Source organism: Sardina pilchardus, chromosome 14, assembly GCF_963854185.1.
Source record: "Sardina pilchardus chromosome 14, fSarPil1.1, whole genome shotgun sequence".
Classification (NCBI taxonomy): domain Eukaryota; kingdom Metazoa; phylum Chordata; class Actinopteri; order Clupeiformes; family Clupeidae; genus Sardina; species Sardina pilchardus.
Genome location: NC_085007.1, coordinates 14,574,125 through 14,598,561, shown reverse-complemented (window position 1 = coordinate 14,598,561; position 24,437 = coordinate 14,574,125). Strand labels below are relative to the sequence as shown.

General features: G+C 41.2%; 1 protein-coding gene across 2 annotated transcripts; it reads left to right on the top strand.

Moving 5' to 3' along the window:
- The first annotated feature begins 8,085 nt into the window (after window positions 1–8,085).
- Window positions 8,086–17,099, top strand: LOC134100595 (interferon-induced protein 44-like). 2 transcript variants are annotated; one of them, XM_062553881.1, is made up of 11 exons: window positions 8,086–8,368; window positions 10,169–10,226; window positions 10,630–10,653; window positions 12,136–12,192; window positions 12,776–12,814; window positions 13,141–13,180; window positions 14,031–14,235; window positions 14,673–14,822; window positions 14,940–15,111; window positions 16,142–16,242; window positions 16,545–17,099. In XM_062553881.1, the coding sequence occupies exons 1-11, from the start codon at window positions 8,327–8,329 to the stop codon at window positions 16,710–16,712; spliced, it is 1,056 nt and encodes a 351-aa protein (XP_062409865.1). In that variant the 5' UTR covers window positions 8,086–8,326; the 3' UTR covers window positions 16,713–17,099. The 2 variants fall into 2 exon arrangements, with proteins under 2 accessions (XP_062409865.1, XP_062409864.1); XM_062553880.1 differs by having other exon boundaries at window positions 13,138–13,180.
- The last annotated feature ends 7,338 nt before the right edge of the window (window positions 17,100–24,437 follow it).

Here is a 24,437-nt window from a genome sequence, read left to right as displayed (position 1 = left end):
GCTGTTTTTAATGTCACATTTCTACAAAGTACTGTTAATTAATTAAATGTATATACAGTAATGTAATGTATTATATATACTGTAATAGGTGGTTGCATAATTATTCACCCCTCCTTAAAGTGACTGACCTAAATCAGCAGCGGTCCAGTCAATAGGTGAGCACTAGTATCACAATTAGTGAAATGGAGAGCTCCTGAGTGCAGTGAATGTACAGTATATACAGTGTAGTAATAGTGCACTAGTTCGCCCGTTGGATTGCTGGAGTGAGTACAGAGAATGGCAAGTTTGGCTTGGTAGCTGGCCCTGGTCCTGGGATGCCAATAGCGGATATCACTTGCGAGTGATGACCGCTAACACCCCCTATGGATGGTTATGGTTATGGTTATGGTTATTTAGCAGACGCCTTTGTCCAAAGCGACATACAAATAATTAACAATACAAATTAAATTAACAGTGAACAATTACAAAATAGGGAGAATAGTAATATTATCAGTAAAACAATAATTTTAAGCACTAACCTAATGAGAAATAAAATAGTGAAATGAGAATAGCAATCAGATAAGTCACTCAGTTAATTATATATAATAATAATAACTAAAGCATGGTATGGCTAAATTTAAGGACAATAGCAAAATAAATGTTGAATTCTATCTATGGACAAATTATAACAAAACAATACTATTATACAAACCATAACACATCATTGGATGGATAAGGGGTCATTTGGAGCTTAGAGCTAATAGTGAAATGGGGGAGCAGGGGAGGAGGTGGGAGGCTTTGCAACTCCAGCATGATGTAAAGGGCAGCAGGGGAGGAGGGTTTTATACCCTATGACCGGAAGTTGGGTGAGTGATGCCTGTCAATCAACCCTATGGGCTCCTCCTGAGCATTGTTTAGAAAACATCATTAATACAAAGACACCAGTGTCTGGAAGGTCCAGTTACTGGTTAATCAGTATTCCTGGTTATAATTCCACCAGGAAGAGAAAAGAATGCACAACAACTCGGTGAAAAGGTTATGGAAAAGCTTGAGTGAGGGGATGGATACAAAAAAAAGTCGCTGGACATCCCTGGAAGTCAGTGAAATCCATCATTAAGGAATGTATGGAATATGGCCAATGTGTAAATCTGCCTACAGCAGGCCTTCCTCACAAACTGAGTGACAGTTCAAGAAAAGGACTGGTAGGGGAGGCCACCAAGGCACAACTCTGAAGGAGGTAAAAGCTTCAGCAGCTGAGATGGGAGAAACTCCTGTGAAAAGTGTACTGTATGTGGTACACACCAAAGATTTGTTTGTGAAATGCTGGCCACAGGTAAAAATATCAGTGAAAGGATTTTTAGGCAATGACGTTTCGGCCTATGCGATCTTAGGCAACTTGCCGAAGTTCTTCACCAGTCAGAGCCCTATGAGCTCTGTGGGCGAAGCGGCAAAGCTCATATTACTGTAAATCTCGAATAGCCTAAAGTTCACCCAAAGGCACGTGGGAGACTGCATGGTCAAGTGGAACAAAGTTCAAAGTTCAAAGTTAGCTTTTTGGCCATCAGAAGTAGATGCTACCAGAGAATGTCTAATAAGGGGAGAAGGACCACTAGCGAAATACTTCCGCATGGTACTGCAACTAGAGGGCGATCGCGAGCAAGTGATGAATGAATGGGTGGCAATGGAGCTGAACCCCCCAGTACCACATTTGTCTTTATATAATTTTTTCTCCTGAAATTGCATTAATGCATGCGATGCAGGATAACTTGACTTGACAATTAGCTGACCAATGCAATTTTCTATATGTGTTGTTATTCCTAAAAACCCTTTCAAAGTTTTCATGTCACGTGACACAAGCGAACCACTTTACGGCCATAGACCTAAAAGAAGGTTCAGCTTCACGACGGTCGTAATCGGTCGCGATTGTCGCGAGCATCGATGAGCTAAATGCTAGCATGTTACAGGGAAAACGGCCCATCCTATGAAAAGCAGAAAGGACATGAGTGACTTTTTATTTCATTTCCAGTGGAAAACCCACACTCAGGTAGCTACTACGACAATGTACATTAAGAAATGAAGTTGTCAACTGTGAAAAAAACGAGTTCTAGCCGCTTAGCCCCATAGACCACAATTCATTTATCACTTGCTCGGCAACGCCCCTAGCGGAATTTCAACAGATTGCAGGAACAATCCGGTACAATGGAGTTAATAGGAAGTGGACCGGCTCTCCCTAAAGGGGCTCTGATGCTACAGTATGTCTGACACCAAACCCTGCACATCACCACAAACACACCATCCCTACTCTGAAGCATGGTAGTGGCAGCATGATGCTGTGGGATCGATGCTTCTCGACAGCAACTCTGGCAAGGCTTGTAAAGGTAAAGTGGGAAATGAATTCAGCAAAATGTATGGAAATCCTAGTGGACAATCTGATTCAGTTTGCAGGAGAACTATGATTGGGTGAAGATTTACTTTCCAGCCAGAGAGTTACCCGAAGCAGTGAAAGCTACACAGAAATGGCTACAAGACAATAATGTAAATGTTCTTGTGTACAGTAGCCTACCAAAGACATCAATCCAATAGCCTACAGAATTTGTGGCTGGACTAGTCTGTGCCCAAGCCTAATTGAGACCTGAATATGCCGTGAATGGGCAGAACAACACAAAAAAACAGGGGAAACGGCGAGGTTGCAGAACTTTGACAATTTATTTGCTCGAAACAAAGTCCAAAGTTGCCAATGGCGGCAGCCGACCGGCCTTCAAACGGAGACACAAGGCGACCCAAAGCAAGCCAGATCAGCGTTCTTAGATTAGTCTGCTGCTCTGCTCGAATCTCGTGTCCAACGCTCTGCCAGGGGGAGGAACTCTAGCATTTTAAAACCCCATCAGGTGAACTGTGCTCTGGTGCACCTGATTTGGCTGATTGGCGGCAAACACCTGCAGGACGAGAAGCAGCTGCACAGCCGGGGTAGTGGCAAGGCCAGGGGGCCTGTAACAATAGCCTAGGCCTAGGCTACTCACATTATTGTGTAGCCTACAGTGGGTACGGGTTGAGAATGCACCTTCTCCCGCGGGACTCCCGAAGAGATCCCGCAGGCCGTCAAGCCGATTTTTTTCGAGGCTAAGGCATTGTACCCAAACAACCACCAGGTGGCAGAAAGTTTCATCCCGCATTTCAAAATGATGAAGACCGCATATCCGTCAATAGTCGACTCCTTAATCTCATTTAATCATAACAATGAAGGTGATGACTGGCGAAATTATTCAAACGACGTTTCAATGAACCATTGTTGAAATGAATGAAAATGGTTATAGAAAATCGCCTACAGCCTAACGCCGACACAGCTGATTCTTTGATTGATTCTAAGCTGTTTTGATGTAGGGGATGGGTAAACTGGCGCGCTACAAACATGCTACCAATCAAATGTAATATTAGTAGGACTAGCCTACTTAGACACTTTAGTCATAGGCAACGTTGCCATGTTAATTTGGGCTAGAAGTGCTTGCTTGTGGTGGCGCTCCTGTCCGCTGGTTCTCCCGAATTGTGTGGCAAATTTGTCAGCAATCAGCTTAAATGTCAAATCATATTTATTTCTCTTTGTCGCCATGGTATTGGGGGAAACGCGGAGAAACGAGATGGTCAGTCCTCGTATTTTTTCTTCGCGTTTCGTTATAAGAAATAGGCTATATAAGTAATGTAATGGTCAATTTGCTGCGCAATTGACCAAGCAACCGCGGACCGACAGAAAAAGAAAGCAAACGTTGCTGCGGAAATGCTTGCTTATTTGATGTGTTTAAACGTAGAGCCATACAATTAGGTGTGTCTGTTATTATGATAATTTTCGAGCATAACTGGTTGTCCATAGCTCAGTGACAGGTGTTAATAGCCTTGCCATAAGCACTGCTGCAGGTGCTTCTTTTATTATGCGGTTAGAGCATAAGCGCTTACTCATATAGACTATAACTCAGGGACAGGTGCAAAACCACCAACTGGGATGGATCGAAGGGCAAGCAAGCACTGCCACACAACGTGAAGGCCTTTGTGTTGTCAACACTAAGCAGAACGTTTCCTACGATGGGGAGAAGTGGCCGCAATTGGACTGCATCGATAAGATCAACGAATAGCCTACAGTAATGTTTTACAACCCAGCTGGTATCCGCTGTTCATTCCGACATATCCCCACTCGGCGGTAGGCCTAGGCCTATTTAACTTTTATTTCAAACAACGTGCCATTCCGACATGAGGTCATTAATAGGCTATTAATGTCATAACTATTAGGCTATCATTAGACCTCATCGGTTTTGAGAGCTGGAAATACATGTGTTTGCTAAATATCGGTTGTTGTGCATGTTGCGTTCGCGACTCGGGGAAGTGAAAGCAGTTCTGTAAAGACATTGCAAGTTTTCATGGCGATCATCTGCGCCGCGCCGCGCAGCTGTAGCTGATTGTGAAAGCCGATTGGAAATACATAAGTTTAGAGCGAACGTTTCAACTATGTTTGCCATGGTAGACAAAAACACTCAAATAAAACAATAGCCTAACAAATAACTGCATGCGTAATGGACACGGCTCTATATCCTAAATAATTTTCGAGGTTCGCCATTTGGTAATATGACCTATCCTTACTGACAATATTTGGATTGGACAATTTAGATTGAGCACAACTAAAGTTGCACGAAGGCAAAATACAGTCCTAAAAGCCTATTCTATATAGCCTGGCCAATATTGTAGATGTGCAAAAGCAGCATTTGCGTGCGTGCTTGCCGGTGAGGTGTAGCCTACAAAAATGAGCATAACATCTGATTATTAAAGTATGGCTATAGGATATAGGCTAGAGAAGAGTTGGTTTAAAATTCAAGTGTAGTAAAAAAGTTTGTGCACATCCCCGGTCAAGGTGCAGAACAAGAGTAGGCTAAATCATAAAAAATGGAAAAAGGTTCGCACACTTGAAATCCTTCTTTTTTGATTTGATTTTATTTTCTTTATCACAAAGGAATGACGTTTCGACCGTGTGGTCTTCTTCAGATTAAAATTCAAGTACGTGCGCTATTTAACCCCTCGAGACCGACTGCAGTCTGCTGACACAGCCAGACGACTCTCCCAACCCATTCATTCGTTTTGGCCGATATAACCCATTCATTCGTTTTGTGCGTATATAGATTCCTGCATGCTGCATTACCGTGACCCTTAGCCTACCTTGTGGATGATTTTTTCTCATTGGAATACAGCAGGACAGAATGCCTTTTATCGAACAAACGCAAAAGCTGAGATTGTTGGAAGGACTAGGCTACTCAACAAACTTGTTTTTCGTTTCTGGGAGATCTCGTTATCGTTTTGGATTGTCGGATTTTTATACTTATAGGTTGGATTTATGGACAATGAACTTTGAGGGGTGGTTGTTAGTGCTTTACAAAGCTTTGTGTTAATAAGTGTCGGTCCTCCTATCCTTCAGCTCACTGCGCGATGCAGTTGCGCATAGTGGCCAGCCACGAAGTCATTAACTGTTTACGACACAATACATGATATTTGTGTTTTTCGTTTCTTAGATTTAATGCATGTTTGACATGTAAACAGGCCTTCAGTCCGTTAACTTAAGGCCTTCTTTTGCATGGGGTTGCTCGCATCCGCCCGTAACCTAGACTATTATGTGCGTAGTGGCTGCATACTCTTGATTATAATAAGAGGCAAATTGTTACAGGACAACTTAAACTGACTTCCCCAATGCTTCCCCGCAGCACATTACATTTTAATATAGGCTAATATAGGATGAACAAAGTCTATGGACTTGCTATATTAAATCCAGTAGCCTAATAATTCTATGCGCCACGTCTTTTCACGATTTCGCAAGTGATGTAGTAGGCTACGTTTAAACATCGACAAACGTCTGTGAGACTACCCATTTCATGAAGAGCAATTGTCTTGTGCGATCATTCCCCCTCCCCCACACTTGTCTAACCAGTTCACTAGACATTATAGCCTACCTATATGAGGCATTGAGGACGATTGCCTCCCTTCCCCCTCTCTCTCGACAGACACTTCCTGACACTAGGGCTCGGGATCAAGACATCAAAACTTCGCGGGCACAGCCACATTGGCAGCTTCACTCCTTAGTTTACTATGGATTACTATGGATTTACTCCCGCCTTTTAGTGTGTTCCTGTTACTTAGTTTTTGTCTTCTTGGTAGTATGTTGCTGTGTAGTGGGGTGTAACAGTGCAACCCACGATCGCAAGAGGAAAAGAATAAATCGCTACTTTATTTCTGCTTCTTGTCTTGTGCATCTGAATGAATGGATATTACGTTCAGTGCTATACCAATGGCGGCGATATTCCTAGAATGCAAGGCGTGTGCCCGAGCCCTATTATGTAAATGTAAAAAATGTGTGTGTGTGTGTGTGTGTGTGTGTGTGTGTGTGTGTGTGTGTTGCGCTTTTTGATAAAATAATGCCTCTTGTCTTAATGGGTTCCGGAGGTTCGTAGAGTAAGTTTTGAACCCCGATCGCTGACGTATGATTAAGATGCCTCAACCATTTAGCCTACGCCACAGTTCGAGTGTCAATCTCTTCGCACTTAGCCAAGAAATATAAAGGATTCAGTCAGTCGAGTTCATTTATTCGCGGCATGCACTTGAAACGCCGATCAAAAGTTCTGACATGTTAAACTGACGTTAGTCATTAATTCACCACATGATAAAATGCTGTTATATTGACGCACAGTAGCCCACGGTAGTCTATGTCTATCTCTGAATCAACATGAACATGCATAACGAGATCCATATATTCTAAGTTGCTAGAAACTTCTTTTGCGGAGCTAGGCCTACTAGTCGATGGTTACAATGAATCACCCTCACTGCCCTATCGCATATCTGACCATTCATTGTTACAATGTTACAAAATGCGCGATCTTCTCCATGCATGTAGCCTATGGTTATAAGTAAAGTGACATGATAGGCATGTAGGCCTATTAAAGATATTTCTGTTAAATACATTTTATTTTCAGTTGTCAAAAGTGGTGGGGACAAAATCTGTGATAAAGTGCTGGGTAAGCTACCCAGCGTCGCCGGTTAAAATGAACATGCCTCCGTTTTAAAATAGCCTATAGGCCTACACATTTCTAAGTATTCCTAGCATAAATGTAGCCTAAATGTCCATCTTGTCCATCTCTTTCGTCTTCGCCTTGACAATAATAGCCTATTCACGGAAATGCGGTCTTGTAACCGTAATGAATTAATGAATTAATCTAAGGTTGCCTATCGAGTCTTTCAGGTTGAATTGAAGGCTTCTAAAACCATTTTCATTAATTTCAACAATGGTTTATTGAAACGTCGTTTGATTATAATTTCGCCAGTCATCACCTTCATTTTAATGATTAAATGAGACGGATTAAATGAGACGGATATGCGGAGCATTTCTCTCCCTCTCCATTGACCAAAACGTTGCTCTGGCATCTCTGCTGGACTGACTGAGTTATAGGCTACGTCGAGTGAGAGAGCCAGCTGTGAGGTACGCTGTAAAACATTCGAAAACTCTGAAACTGCAATCTGACATGCCGAGCGTGATGTCTCTTTTCTCTGCTTGTCACCAGCGCGGTGTCTTCGGGTTTTTCCGTGTTTTCCGGTATGAGCCGAACCTTCATTTTATTAGGGCGGTCTTATGTTGCCCCCTTGCGGTTGCACTTTTAATTAAAGTCCCGATGCTTCGGGAGTCCCGATGTGCGGGAAAGAAAGGAGCATTCTCAACCCGTACCATCTGTATATGATTATATTTTCTTATTCATTAACACTAGCCTACTTCTGCTTTCACTTTGATATTAATATTTGATAGAACTGTTTAATTTCAGAGATAGAAGTGAAAGAAGACTGTAGGCTACTTAATACGTAAAGTAAACTTAGAATGTGGACTGTTCAAAGGCCTAAAGAAAAGAACGAAGATACATTTACAATGTGCTTTTACTTAACAATTAAATTATAATGTAATTCCGGATCAAAGTTTGGGACCTGAATAAGATCCTACTTGAAGGAGTTAAATGAAGCTTCACTCGTTGAAGGAGTTGCCTACATCGACTGAAGACCAATCTGCGGAGCAGAGGTTCTGAGGCTTGCAAAGGGCACAATCAGACAGGATGTGGTTTTTGCAGTGAGATGTCCCTTATTTCATTCTCAGTGGAAAATTATATAATTTTAAGAAACCTTTGGCATTTGAATATGTTTTGATAATATTTCTAAACAGGCCTAGCCTAGCTGAGTTAGTGGTTACAACAGCAAAAAATTGCTGTAAACAGCTCTTCTTTCAAGGAAAAACGTTACAGGTCGCAAATCACATCCTGTCTCATCGCACCCTGGGAGGAGCATGGGCTATGCTTTCAGTTTCACTTTGACTTATTACGTGGGGGTAAGTGACATTTTACAATCTTGTGTTGTTATTTAAATATTAAGTGTAATAATTCTTAAATAAGCTAGCCTAGTAAAGAAATGTTAAAATAGGGCTGGGACAATGCATCAACGTCTACGGTTAGTTCGACGCAAACAATATGTCGGTTCAAAATGCGAATCGATTAGTTGTCAAAACAAAAACAAAAAACACACACGCACTCGTATAGGCTATCTCAAATGGACCCCACCCGGAGCTGCACCGATCCGCAACTTCTGGTCCGCGAGGCGTGGAGTGAAGGCCCGGTGCTTCAATAATTTGCTGCGCAATTGACCAAGCAACCGCGGACCGACAGAAAAAGAAAACAAAAGTTTCAGCAATCAGGAGGAAATAGGCTACTTGGTAATTCGATGTGATTAAACATAGAGCCACACAATTAAGGAGAAACTATGCAGGATTGGCGATTTCATCTCCGGTTTCGGTTTCACTTTTCGTTGTCGCTCGTTTTATGCATATCTCTCTGCAGAGCTTCTCCTACAGCTTTAGCGTGTATATTAGGCCTATAGGCTATATATAGTTATAAATTGCAAGCGTGGCTCTTCTTGTTCCTTCCAGCTGTAGGCTAAACAAAGAGCGATTGCCTCCTAGACAAACTGCAGCTGCAAGGACACTGGGGGCGGGAGGAAATATGACTGTTTTCGATAAAACTGGTCAGTCAAGCAAAACAACGATTCCTAAGCGATTTTATTATGACTATGAAAATGTTGCATAGGGTCTCTTTAAGTGGTATGAGCGTTCATTGAATGCATGCGTGTGAGTGTTTGTGTGACAGAAACTGAAACTGAAACTATTCGATAACTTAGGTGGCAAGCTCCGCTTCAACCTTTCGGAAGGCTATTTCGTTTTTTAAATACATTTAGCCTAATAGAACAACCTGGATTCTTGAAACAGAGCAGAGACTAAGCACTCAGTAGGCCTGTTGTTCAGTCAGGTAGGCCTACTAGGCCTATAGATGGTCAAAAGATTGTAAGAGGCCTAATAACTTGTCATTTTATTGATGACAGTTGGAATCTTGTCTCCTTCAATTTGACAACACTCAGTATTAAGAAATTCATGTTTTTTTTTTTTTTTATTCAGATATATGTAAATCAACATGTATAGCTAGGCTATTAGTCAATTAGTGGGGAGATAATCGAATCGAAGTGAAATCGAATTGGACTGAAAAAAGGAATCGTTAGATAAATCGATGCATCGAAAAAATAATCGCTAGATTAATAGTTTAACAAAATAATCGTTTATCCCAGCCATACTCTAGAATCAAAATATTTGTGCATTAGTCACTTGGTGAGCTTGTATGAGTTTGTGTGACATGTGTTTATTTTAGGCACAAGGAGTTGTTGTCTAAAGGCGATCAATTCTAATGCCATATGGATTGGGAGTCTAGGGTTACATACACACATGGCAACAATTTTTAGACCCTTTCAAGTTTTCCACACTATGTTTCAGACTAAAATTGATTTAATTAGTTTTTTTTCTCATCAATCTATACACAATACTCCAGCACTTCAGAAAAAGCAGGTGTTTTGTTAATGTAATGTATATAAAAATGAAAGACAGAAATAATACATTTACATCTAGGCTAAGTATTCAGACCCTTTGTTATGATGCTTGCAATCCAAGAGCATAGTCACCTCCGTCATTCTCAAATGGAAATGATTGGAACAACCAACAGTCCTCCTCCTGGCAAATATTCATTTAATGTTGATGATCTCTTGATCAATGTTTGTTCTGACTGAAAATGACAATGTCACATGTCAAAAGGTTGTAAGACAACGTGGTAGAAACGAGGAAAAAGAGAAGATGTTTCCATTCATAAAAGGTTAGCACATTCTGTATTACAGATCTTCCACTATTTCTGCTTCAACAGCATCCATCTTTCTGCCCTTATGATTTGTTAGTGTATCAATTTAAAAACCATAGATGTGCCACTAATTAGGCCTATATCACATTAAATAAACAGTCCTAACAGTCACACCATTGGATAATTCCCCATTTACTGCTTTTATAAATGGGATATTGATCAATTTATTTTGCCATTTTTTTACAATAATTTACAAACCCTCTTTTAATGTCAAAGTGAAGGCTGATTTCTATAAACTGTTAATTCATTAATATGTAATGCAAAATAAGCAATTGCCTAAATATTTACCTCCTTCAAGCCAGTATTAGGATACTGGATACTGCAATTTTACTCATTAAGTACTGCATTTTTCTTTTCAAAGCTGTTCAAGATGTGCTCAGAGATGGTGAGTCGACAAACAGACACAGACACACCCACTCTCTCTCGCTCTCTCTCAATTAAATTCAAGCTTCATTATAGGATGACAAATATGTTTTAGCTTTATTAGTGTAGCATGGCGAGGGTAAAGTTGGTATTTTTGGTGTTGACTACGCCACCTGGAGGAGTTATGCTCCCCCAGGAAATAAGTAAAGAAAGATTGGCTCCGATACAGCCAGGAAACACTTTAGATTGAAAGGCACACAGGTTCGTTGCAATTATGAGACAGAGACAGAATTCTATAAATCAATAAATACTTGTTTTTATTGTATTCCAAGAGCACATAATTGTCAGAAAGGCAATGGCTTTAGAATAGAAAGCAGATGGTCAGTTTATTCTGCACAAGAGAAAATACACAGTATGGATGATAACCAACACAAATCACATACTGTAACAGAACCAGAAAGTTAACCGGAGTGGTAGTGCTGTGCGATATGGACAAAAAGTTATTTCCCGATAGGCAATTCTATACCACGATAGCGATATATATCCCGATATAGCAGACACCGTGCTGGTGACAAGCGGAGAAAAGAGACATGACGCTCAGCATCTCAGATCGCAGTTGCAGAGTTTTCAAATGTTTTACAACCCAGCTGGTATCTGCCGTTCATTCCGACATATCCCCACTCCGACATTGATGTCCAATTGTCGTAGTGGAGGCATGTCTCTTTATGGAAAAGGTCCCACCACTCCGACATTTTCTGTTTTCATGGTCACAGTGGCGGGATTTAACTTTTTTTTCAAACGTGCAATTGACATGACATGAGGTCATTAATAGGCTATTAATGTCATAACTATTAGGCTATCATTAGGCTTACTAGGCATGGCTGTAGGCAGCTATGAGGCCACTAGATCTGGACCTCATCAGTTTTGAGAGCTGGAATTTGGCAGACGCCTTTAAGTATTTAAACTGCTCAACTATGTAACTGTTCGACCACAATTGACTGACAATGGGTTACCATTGAAAACATAGGCTGAAAAAAGCAACACTTGCCCCAATAATGTTTCAATGGCTGAATGAAAAAAGACAGTTATCCTCCAGAGGAGTTGCTGCTTACTGTACATCTCGTGACAGTGCGTCTAGCTGTGCTTTATATACGCCTTTCACTATAGACCAGGTTTTTCTTGGTCAGTGGCGTAATGCTTTTTAGATGGTGTAAGATAGCGATTTTTAGATAATGCGCCAGACCACACCATAGTTTGTTAATTGCTACACCTTTCAGTACATTGTTAAATAAAAGAGAAGCGCATGGCGAAAAATTTGAGTGTAAGATAGGGATAAGTTTTGCATTGTGATAAGGACATGCAATACGCTGCATTTCTGATTGTCAAAATAGGGCCCATTATTTCTCTTGTCTGTTTGTTTGTCCATTATTAGTCTATATGTATGCAAGTGTGCTGTTGTGTAATATATGTGTGCTCTCAATGATGACTGTTGTTTTAATCCCAGGTTTAATGAGCGCCACTCTTGTTCAGCGGGCGCCACCACTTCCTGTTTTCACATCTGGTGAGTACAAACAGACACACACACACACACACTCTCTCTCACTCTCTCTCAATTCAGTTCAATTCAAGTGAGCTTTATTAGCAGGACAAATATTTTGGACAAATATTTTGGACAATTCCATGCTCCGAACTTTGTTGAACAGTTTGGGGATGGCCACTTCCTGTTCCAACATGACTGTGTACCAGTGCACCAAGCAAGGTCCATACAGACATGGATGACAGTGTATTTGGTGTAGATCAACTTGACTGGCCTGCACAGAGTCCTTTGGGATGAATTGCACCGGAGACGGAGAGCCAGTCGCCTCGTCTAGCATCAGTGTGTGATTTCACAAATGCGCTTCTGGAAGAATGGTCAAAAATGCCCATAAACACATTCCTAAACTTTGTGGAAAGCCTTCCCAGAAGAGTTGAAGCTGTTATAGCTGCAAAGGGTGGACCAATGTCATATTAAGCCCTATGGATTAAGAATAGGATGTGACTGAAGTTCATATGGGGGTCAAGGCAGGTGACCCAATACTTTTGGCAATATAGTGTATACAGTATGTGTGCTCTCAATGATGATGACTGTTGCTTTTTTGTCTCAGGAGTTGAAATGGACTTGAATCCTGTTTTAACATCTACTGGTGAGTCTACAAACAGACACAGACACACACACTCTCTCTCTCTCCCTCTTTCTATCTCTCTCTATCTATCTCTCCCTCTATCTCAATTCAATTCAAGTGAGCTTTACTAGAATGACAAATATTTTAGATGTATTAGTATACAGAATATTTAGACATACTGTAGATTTAGATAAAGACTGCTTGAAATACAGTACTAGATATGTATCCAAGATTATGAAGTCTCTCTCGCACACGGCTCTGCTGTCCTGCCCTAAAACAAGTGTGTGTGTGTGTGTCTGTCTGTCTATGTTTGTATCTGAATATGTTCTGTTTGTGATACTCAGCAGACAGAGAATTTGACCTTGAATGGAGGAAAACAAAGTGGGAGTAAGTAATTTAATCTTTTTTTGTTTCCGAGGAGGAGGAGGAGGAGGAGGAGGATGATGAATTTTATCGTTTTATATAATGGAGTGTGAACTACTGTATCTACCCTGGAAATCCAGAGTTCCCGCGAGAGCACAATTTGAATTGTGTCCGCAAGATACTCTGGCAACGAGCAATGATGTACGTTACGTTTACCCCAACCATCTGGGCAAATCAATGATATAGGGGGGCCAGGGGCGAGCTAAACTGATGACGACAGCGCTACAACTTTCGAAATCTGTAAACATTGGTTGTAGTGTTATCCAATTGCGTTAAAGTTCAGAATCAGTCAGAGTAAACATTGGTCGTAGTGTTATCCAATTGCGTGCAGTGAGATTTTCAAATGCATGCTTGGTGCCACCACTCGAGTTGAGCCATTACATTACTCATGGCCAGATCCTTAAAGGGACACTTCACCGATTAGCATTAAGCTTTGTATCTTTAGTCATGTTTTTGAATGGTCGTGCAGCATCATTCCCTCAGTTTGCCTTGAGATGGGAGAAATACGGATTTCAATGAAACCCATAAATAGGACTTCCTGCTTTCAATGATGTAATGATATTTTTTACATCATTGAAAGCAGGAAGTCCTACATTGAAATCCGTATTTCTCCCATCTGAAGGCAAACTGAGGGAATGATGCACGACCATTCAAAAACATGACTGGTTTTTCTAAAGATACAAAGCTTAATGCTAATTGGTGAAGTCTCCCTTTAATCTGAAAGATTACCAGGCATCTGGATTTTCCAGGCTATGAACTATCAGGGGTTCTTGATTGAACTCTATTCTGCTATAATGCTATTGTCCACTTCTAGCATTGGCAGTAGAAACAGGATGGAAAAGGAACTGAGAGAATTCCGTCTGCTGAATTCCGAACTCAAGCACCTGCGTATCCTGCTGCACGGGCCGGTGGGAGCTGGGAAGTCCAGCTTCATCAACTCCATCAACAGTGTTTTTCAGGGCCAGATATGTGCAGGGGCTCTGGTTGCTGCAGAGTCTGGCATCACTTTCACCAGAAAGGTAAGCTGGAGTCTCATAGATAAACTCCAAAGCGACAATTCACAGACAGAGAAGCACACATACACAAAAGCAAGCACACACATGCACACAATCATTTACAGTAATTTCCCGCATATAAGCCGCATTGTGTATACATTATAAGCCACAGGACAGTGTTTTGTGCAAGTTAAAAGAAACAAATCACATTAACACCATATTAACTGCCCCCCCCCCCCCCGTATTAACCTCATAGCGGAAGAAATTTTGCAAAATTAATGCATAGTCGGGAAATTAGGGTACACAAAAGTTGCAGTGAGTGGAGTGGGATGGAGTAGAAGATGGAAACAAATTGACAAGTGTGATTTATTTTTTTGCGGAGAGAATGTGCATTTTTTGTGAATACCGCTTTGCAGTACATCTACTGTAGTTAATCATATTTGTGTTTTGCTCCCTTTTAGTACAAAACACATAAATTCAGAAATGGGAATTCTGGACATCTGCCCTTCGTGGTAAATGACATAATGGGTCTTGAGAAAGGGAATTCTATCGGAGTACAACCCAGTGACATCATCAATGCATTAAAAGGCCACGTTAAAAACAATTACAAGGTATGTTTCACACGTCAGTCTGAAAGAGTACAGTATGAGTTTACTCTCTGTTGTCTCAAGAGCAGCTCAGACAAGCTCACCCAGTTTGTTTGTATCTGTTTCACCTTTCTCCTCTAGTTCAGTCCTGTTTCTCCACTGTCTGTGGGAGACGCTGACTATGTCACCAGCCCCTCGCTGAATGACCGGGTGCATTGTTTGGTAAGCGTGATTCCATTGGACAAGATCTCCATCATGGATGATGAGGTCATCAACAAGATGCGAGCTATCAGAGAGGCTGCCAGTGATATGGGTAAGAACTACTGAAGTAAAGCAAGGAATACAGTTGCTAAGCTTGACTTGAACACACACACACACACACACACACACACACACACACACACACACACATACACGCACGCACACATGCACACATGCACACATACACACATACAGGTTCATCTAAAGAGAATGGTACTGTATATCATGGAAATTATGGAAATTTATACCACTGCTTGGTCAAATTTCCTATTGTGATGCGCTGTTTGGAACGTGCATTATTTTTCTATATACCGCACGGCTATGAAGTAGTTCCCTACTTTTGGGCTTATTACACTTGAATATTAATTCGCCAATGTCAATGTAACGGTAAAAACAACAACGTTGTATCTAAGACAGCGGCAATATAAACGAAAGTGATAGTAGCAGTGGTATAAGCGGGATAATCAACTCCGCGCCCTGTGCGTTTATAGGAAAATAATGCACTTATCGAAGTGTAAAGTCCCCTCCACCTGTGGCGTCGGGTCCTTATTACCACTTCGAACGTGCATTATTTTCCTATAAACGCACGGCGCGTCGTTGATTATCCCTTACGTATTCAATACTTATCAAATTAAATATATATATTTTTTTTTTTTCAAATGAAATATTTCTAATTAATTTTTTTATTTAGATTATTCTTGATGATTATAGTTTACAGCTAATGGGAATCAAGGATCTAGAATCTCAAAATATTAGAGTGAAACAAATATTATACAGATCTGTTGACCTGAGATGAGCTCTAATCAGCCAATTGAGTTAAATTACCAACAATGGTTTCCTGAGCCTACTGTGTGTAAACTCTCTGTCGGGGCAGGGCAAGGGACCTTTCCATGATATTCTGCACACCGACTTACGGTATGGTTGCTGATTAGGATGAATGTCACACACACTAGTATGGGCCATAAAAGCTGGGTGTTCATTCTCATATTGCTCATAATTTTGATGACCTAGTGGTGAAAGCTGTAAAAATAAACCATGTTGCAATGTTACACTTCCTGAAACTCTATTGAATTACACTGCAGATATTCCACAAGCCATTATCATGACAATGGTGGATAAAGCCTGCCCAGTGGTGAAGACAGATCTTAGGAAGATCTTCTTCAGCAAGAGGATCAAACAAAATGTATGTATGTTTGTGTGCTTGTGTGTACTGTAAGAGGGTCTCACACATTTTTGTCACACTTTCTGAATTCTCACATCAAAATTATAATATGGTCTGCTAGTGTTTGATCTGATATATTTTTTGTAAGGTAAATATTAAAATCTTTTAAAAATAGATGAACTCTCAATAGATTAACTCTCAGATTAAATGGGAATGAGTGTTTGACAATAGAGTAACAGTCCCCCTTACACCTGTGTGTGTGTGTGTGTGTGTGTGTGTGTGTGTGTGTGTGTGTGTGTGTGTGTGTGTGTTTATGTGTTTAGATGCAGGAGTGCAGTAACCGACTTGGTGTTCCCATGAACTGCATTTTCCCAGTGAAAAACTACCACGACGAAACAGAGTTGGACCAGGAAATGGACTGCCTTATCTTAACCGCTTTGGGACGTATTGTTCATTTCTCCCATGAATATATTGATTCTCTAGATGATTGATGAGCCAGTTGAAAGTCAATATTGGTGACTCAAATGTCCTCAAATATAGTTATCTCATGTAGTAAAATGATGTGTAGTGTTCGTCTCGTGTTACAGTAAAAAAAAAACAATGAACAATATATCACCCAAGTATCAAAAATTGGAAAGATACCAAGGCACTCATCTGGTAGAAAGTTAAAATGCCTTTATTCTACTTGGCAATGCATGATAAAAAACGCACTCCGACGCGTTTCGGCTGGGAGCCTTCGTCAGGGAGTGAATATATCACCCAAATTGCAGTACTGTATGTATTTCTGTTAATATTTCACATCAGTGTATTGATCCATTATCATGGAATCAATTTGTCACTTTAATTTGACCTAAAATAAAAGAATAATAATAAAAAAAGCTGTTTTTAATGTCACATTTCTACAAAGTACTGTTAATTAATTAAATGTATATACAGTAATGTAATGTATTATATATACTGTAATAGGTGGTTGCATAATTATTCACCCCTCCTTAAAGTGACTGACCTAAATCAGCAGCGGTCCAGTCAATAGGTGAGCACTAGTATCACAATTAGTGAAATGGAGAGCTCCTGAGTGCAGTGAATGTACAGTATATACAGTGTAGTAATAGTGCACTAGTTCGCCCGTTGGATTGCTGGAGTGAGTACAGAGAATGGCAAGTTTGGCTTGGTAGCTGGCCCTGGTCCTGGGATGCCAATAGCGGATATCACTTGCGAGTGATGACCGCTAACACCCCCTATGGATGGTTATGGTTATGGTTATGGTTATTTAGCAGACGCCTTTGTCCAAAGCGACATACAAATAATTAACAATACAAATTAAATTAACAGTGAACAATTACAAAATAGGGAGAATAGTAATATTATCAGTAAAACAATAATTTTAAGCACTAACCTAATGAGAAATAAAATAGTGAAATGAGAATAGCAATCAGATAAGTCACTCAGTTAATTATATATAATAATAATAACTAAAGCATGGTATGGCTAAATTTAAGGACAATAGCAAAATAAATGTTGAATTCTATCTATGGACAAATTATAACAAAACAATACTATTATACAAACCATAACACATCATTGGATGGATAAGGGGTCATTTGGAGCTTAGAGCTAATAGTGAAATGGGGGAGCAGGGGAGGAGGTGGGAGGCTTTGCAACTCCAGCATGATGTAAAGGGCAGCAGGGGAGGAGGGTTTTATACCCTATGACCGGAAGTTGGGTGAGTGATGCCTGTCAATCAACCCTATGGGCTCCTCCTGAGCATTGTTTAGAAAACATCATTAATACAAAGACACCAGTGTCTGGAAGGTCCAGTTACTGGTTAATCAGTATTCCTGGTTATAATTCCACCAGGAAGAGAAAAGAATGCACAACAACTCGGTGAAAAGGTTATGGAAAAGCTTGAGTGAGGGGATGGATACAAAAAAAAGTCGCTGGACATCCCTGGAAGTCAGTGAAATCCATCATTAAGGAATGTATGGAATATGGCCAATGTGTAAATCTGCCTACAGCAGGCCTTCCTCACAAACTGAGTGACAGTTCAAGAAAAGGACTGGTAGGGGAGGCCACCAAGGCACAACTCTGAAGGAGGTAAAAGCTTCAGCAGCTGAGATGGGAGAAACTCCTGTGAAAAGTGTACTGTATGTGGTACACACCAAAGATTTGTTTGTGAAATGCTGGCCACAGGTAAAAATATCAGTGAAAGGATTTTTAGGCAATGACGTTTCGGCCTATGCGATCTTAGGCAACTTGCCGAAGTTCTTCACCAGTCAGAGCCCTATGAGCTCTGTGGGCGAAGCGGCAAAGCTCATATTACTGTAAATCTCGAATAGCCTAAAGTTCACCCAAAGGCACGTGGGAGACTGCATGGTCAAGTGGAACAAAGTTCAAAGTTCAAAGTTAGCTTTTTGGCCATCAGAAGTAGATGCTACCAGAGAATGTCTAATAAGGGGAGAAGGACCACTAGCGAAATACTTCCGCATGGTACTGCAACTAGAGGGCGATCGCGAGCAAGTGATGAATGAATGGGTGGCAATGGAGCTGAACCCCCCAGTACCACATTTGTCTTTATATAATTTTTTCTCCTGAAATTGCATTAATGCATGCGATGCAGGATAACTTGACTTGACAATTAGCTGACCAATGCAATTTTCTATATGTGTTGTTATTCCTAAAAACCCTTTCAAAGTTTTCATGTCACGTGACACAAGCGAACCACTTTACGGCCATAGACCTAAAAGAAGGTTCAGCTTCACGACGGTCGTAATCGGTCGCGATTGTCGCGAGCATCGATGAGCTAAATGCTAGCATGTTACAGGGAAAACGGCCCATCCTATGAAAAGCAGAAAGGACATGAGTGACTTTTTATTTCATTTCCAGTGGAAAACCCACACTCAGGTAGCTACTACGACAATGTACATTAAGAAATGAAGTTGTCAACTGTGAAAAAAACGAGTTCTAGCCGCTTAGCCCCATAGACCACAATTCATTTATCACTTGCTCGGCAACGCCCCTAGCGGAATTTCAACAGATTGCAGGAACAATCCGGTACAATGGAGTTAATAGGAAGTGGACCGGCTCTCCCTAAAGGGGCTCTGATGCTACAGTATGTCTGACACCAAACCCTGCACATCACCACAAACACACCATCCCTACTCTGAAGCATGGTAGTGGCAGCATGATGCTGTGGGATCGATGCTTCTCGACAGCAACTCTGGCAAGGCTTGTAAAGGTAAAGTGGGAAATGAATTCAGCAAAATGTATGGAAATCCTAGTGGACAATCTGATTCAGTTTGCAGGAGAACTATGATTGGGTGAAGATTTACTTTCCAGCCAGAGAGTTACCCGAAGCAGTGAAAGCTACACAGAAATGGCTACAAGACAATAATGTAAATGTTCTTGTGTACAGTAGCCTACCAAAGACATCAATCCAATAGCCTACAGAATTTGTGGCTGGACTAGTCTGTGCCCAAGCCTAATTGAGACCTGAATATGCCGTGAATGGGCAGAACAACACAAAAAAACAGGGGAAACGGCGAGGTTGCAGAACTTTGACAATTTATTTGCTCGAAACAAAGTCCAAAGTTGCCAATGGCGGCAGCCGACCGGCCTTCAAACGGAGACACAAGGCGACCCAAAGCAAGCCAGATCAGCGTTCTTAGATTAGTCTGCTGCTCTGCTCGAATCTCGTGTCCAACGCTCTGCCAGGGGGAGGAACTCTAGCATTTTAAAACCCCATCAGGTGAACTGTGCTCTGGTGCACCTGATTTGGCTGATTGGCGGCAAACACCTGCAGGACGAGAAGCAGCTGCACAGCCGGGGTAGTGGCAAGGCCAGGGGGCCTGTAACAATAGCCTAGGCCTAGGCTACTCACATTATTGTGTAGCCTACAGTGGGTACGGGTTGAGAATGCACCTTCTCCCGCGGGACTCCCGAAGAGATCCCGCAGGCCGTCAAGCCGATTTTTTTCGAGGCTAAGGCATTGTACCCAAACAACCACCAGGTGGCAGAAAGTTTCATCCCGCATTTCAAAATGATGAAGACCGCATATCCGTCAATAGTCGACTCCTTAATCTCATTTAATCATAACAATGAAGGTGATGACTGGCGAAATTATTCAAACGACGTTTCAATGAACCATTGTTGAAATGAATGAAAATGGTTATAGAAAATCGCCTACAGCCTAACGCCGACACAGCTGATTCTTTGATTGATTCTAAGCTGTTTTGATGTAGGGGATGGGTAAACTGGCGCGCTACAAACATGCTACCAATCAAATGTAATATTAGTAGGACTAGCCTACTTAGACACTTTAGTCATAGGCAACGTTGCCATGTTAATTTGGGCTAGAAGTGCTTGCTTGTGGTGGCGCTCCTGTCCGCTGGTTCTCCCGAATTGTGTGGCAAATTTGTCAGCAATCAGCTTAAATGTCAAATCATATTTATTTCTCTTTGTCGCCATGGTATTGGGGGAAACGCGGAGAAACGAGATGGTCAGTCCTCGTATTTTTTCTTCGCGTTTCGTTATAAGAAATAGGCTATATAAGTAATGTAATGGTCAATTTGCTGCGCAATTGACCAAGCAACCGCGGACCGACAGAAAAAGAAAGCAAACGTTGCTGCGGAAATGCTTGCTTATTTGATGTGTTTAAACGTAGAGCCATACAATTAGGTGTGTCTGTTATTATGATAATTTTCGAGCATAACTGGTTGTCCATAGCTCAGTGACAGGTGTTAATAGCCTTGCCATAAGCACTGCTGCAGGTGCTTCTTTTATTATGCGGTTAGAGCATAAGCGCTTACTCATATAGACTATAACTCAGGGACAGGTGCAAAACCACCAACTGGGATGGATCGAAGGGCAAGCAAGCACTGCCACACAACGTGAAGGCCTTTGTGTTGTCAACACTAAGCAGAACGTTTCCTACGATGGGGAGAAGTGGCCGCAATTGGACTGCATCGATAAGATCAACGAATAGCCTACAGTAATGTTTTACAACCCAGCTGGTATCCGCTGTTCATTCCGACATATCCCCACTCGGCGGTAGGCCTAGGCCTATTTAACTTTTATTTCAAACAACGTGCCATTCCGACATGAGGTCATTAATAGGCTATTAATGTCATAACTATTAGGCTATCATTAGACCTCATCGGTTTTGAGAGCTGGAAATACATGTGTTTGCTAAATATCGGTTGTTGTGCATGTTGCGTTCGCGACTCGGGGAAGTGAAAGCAGTTCTGTAAAGACATTGCAAGTTTTCATGGCGATCATCTGCGCCGCGCCGCGCAGCTGTAGCTGATTGTGAAAGCCGATTGGAAATACATAAGTTTAGAGCGAACGTTTCAACTATGTTTGCCATGGTAGACAAAAACACTCAAATAAAACAATAGCCTAACAAATAACTGCATGCGTAATGGACACGGCTCTATATCCTAAATAATTTTCGAGGTTCGCCATTTGGTAATATGACCTATCCTTACTGACAATATTTGGATTGGACAATTTAGATTGAGCACAACTAAAGTTGCACGAAGGCAAAATACAGTCCTAAAAGCCTATTCTATATAGCCTGGCCAATATTGTAGATGTGCAAAAGCAGCATTTGCGTGCGTGCTTGCCGGTGAGGTGTAGCCTACAAAAATGAGCATAACATCTGATTATTAAAGTATGGCTATAGGATATAGGCTAGAGAAGAGTTGGTTTAAAATTCAAGTGTAGTAAAAAAGTTTGTGCACATCCCCGGTCAAGGTGCAGAACAAGAGTAGGCTAAATCATAAAAAATGGAAAAAGGTTCGCACACTTGAAATCCTTCTTTTTTGATTTGATTTTATTTTCTTTATCACAAAGGAATGACGTTTCGACCGTGTGGTCTTCTTCAGATTAAAATTCAAGTACGTGCGCTATTTAACCCCTCGAGACCGACTGCAGTCTGCTGACACAGCCAGACGACTCTCCCAACCCATTCATTCGTTTTGGCCGATATAACCCATTCATTCGTTTTGTGCGTATATAGATTCCTGCATGCTGCATTACCGTGACCCTTAGCCTACCTTGTGGATGATTTTTTCTCATTGGAATACAGCAGGACAGAATGCCTTTTATCGAACAAACGCAAAAGCTGAGATTGTTGGAAGGACTAGGCTACTCAACAAACTTGTTTTTCGTTTCTGGGAGATCTCGTTATCGTTTTGGATTGTCGGATTTTTATACTTATAGGTTGGATTTATGGACAATGAACTTTGAGGGGTGGTTGTTAGTGCTTTACAAAGCTTTGTGTTAATAAGTGTCGGTCCTCCTATCCTTCAGCTCACTGCGCGATGCAGTTGCGCATAGTGGCCAGCCACGAAGTCATTAACTGTTTACGACACAATACATGATATTTGTGTTTTTCGTTTCTTAGATTTAATGCATGTTTGACATGTAAACAGGCCTTCAGTCCGTTAACTTAAGGCCTTCTTTTGCATGGGGTTGCTCGCATCCGCCCGTAACCTAGACTATTATGTGCGTAGTGGCTGCATACTCTTGATTATAATAAGAGGCAAATTGTTACAGGACAACTTAAACTGACTTCCCCAATGCTTCCCCGCAGCACATTACATTTTAATATAGGCTAATATAGGATGAACAAAGTCTATGGACTTGCTATATTAAATCCAGTAGCCTAATAATTCTATGCGCCACGTCTTTTCACGATTTCGCAAGTGATGTAGTAGGCTACGTTTAAACATCGACAAACGTCTGTGAGACTACCCATTTCATGAAGAGCAATTGTCTTGTGCGATCATTCCCCCTCCCCCACACTTGTCTAACCAGTTCACTAGACATTATAGCCTACCTATATGAGGCATTGAGGACGATTGCCTCCCTTCCCCCTCTCTCTCGACAGACACTTCCTGACACTAGGGCTCGGGATCAAGACATCAAAACTTCGCGGGCACAGCCACATTGGCAGCTTCACTCCTTAGTTTACTATGGATTACTATGGATTTACTCCCGCCTTTTAGTGTGTTCCTGTTACTTAGTTTTTGTCTTCTTGGTAGTATGTTGCTGTGTAGTGGGGTGTAACAGTGCAACCCACGATCGCAAGAGGAAAAGAATAAATCGCTACTTTATTTCTGCTTCTTGTCTTGTGCATCTGAATGAATGGATATTACGTTCAGTGCTATACCAATGGCGGCGATATTCCTAGAATGCAAGGCGTGTGCCCGAGCCCTATTATGTAAATGTAAAAAATGTGTGTGTGTGTGTGTGTGTGTGTGTGTGTGTGTGTGTGTGTTGCGCTTTTTGATAAAATAATGCCTCTTGTCTTAATGGGTTCCGGAGGTTCGTAGAGTAAGTTTTGAACCCCGATCGCTGACGTATGATTAAGATGCCTCAACCATTTAGCCTACGCCACAGTTCGAGTGTCAATCTCTTCGCACTTAGCCAAGAAATATAAAGGATTCAGTCAGTCGAGTTCATTTATTCGCGGCATGCACTTGAAACGCCGATCAAAAGTTCTGACATGTTAAACTGACGTTAGTCATTAATTCACCACATGATAAAATGCTGTTATATTGACGCACAGTAGCCCACGGTAGTCTATGTCTATCTCTGAATCAACATGAACATGCATAACGAGATCCATATATTCTAAGTTGCTAGAAACTTCTTTTGCGGAGCTAGGCCTACTAGTCGATGGTTACAATGAATCACCCTCACTGCCCTATCGCATATCTGACCATTCATTGTTACAATGTTACAAAATGCGCGATCTTCTCCATGCATGTAGCCTATGGTTATAAGTAAAGTGACATGATAGGCATGTAGGCCTATTAAAGATATTTCTGTTAAATACATTTTATTTTCAGTTGTCAAAAGTGGTGGGGACAAAATCTGTGATAAAGTGCTGGGTAAGCTACCCAGCGTCGCCGGTTAAAATGAACATGCCTCCGTTTTAAAATAGCCTATAGGCCTACACATTTCTAAGTATTCCTAGCATAAATGTAGCCTAAATGTCCATCTTGTCCATCTCTTTCGTCTTCGCCTTGACAATAATAGCCTATTCACGGAAATGCGGTCTTGTAACCGTAATGAATTAATGAATTAATCTAAGGTTGCCTATCGAGTCTTTCAGGTTGAATTGAAGGCTTCTAAAACCATTTTCATTAATTTCAACAATGGTTTATTGAAACGTCGTTTGATTATAATTTCGCCAGTCATCACCTTCATTT

Excerpts from the sequence above, each read along its gene's own strand:
- LOC134100595 (XM_062553880.1), top strand. The coding sequence starts at position 8,327 with ATGGGCTATGCTTTCAGTTTCACTTTGACTTATTACGTGGGG. Across the intron at positions 10,227-10,629 it reads GATGTTTCCATTCATAAAAG|CTGTTCAAGATGTGCTCAGA; the intron begins GTTAGCACATTC and ends TTCTTTTCAAAG. Across the intron at positions 15,112-16,141 it reads AGAGGCTGCCAGTGATATGG|ATATTCCACAAGCCATTATC; the intron begins GTAAGAACTACT and ends ATTACACTGCAG.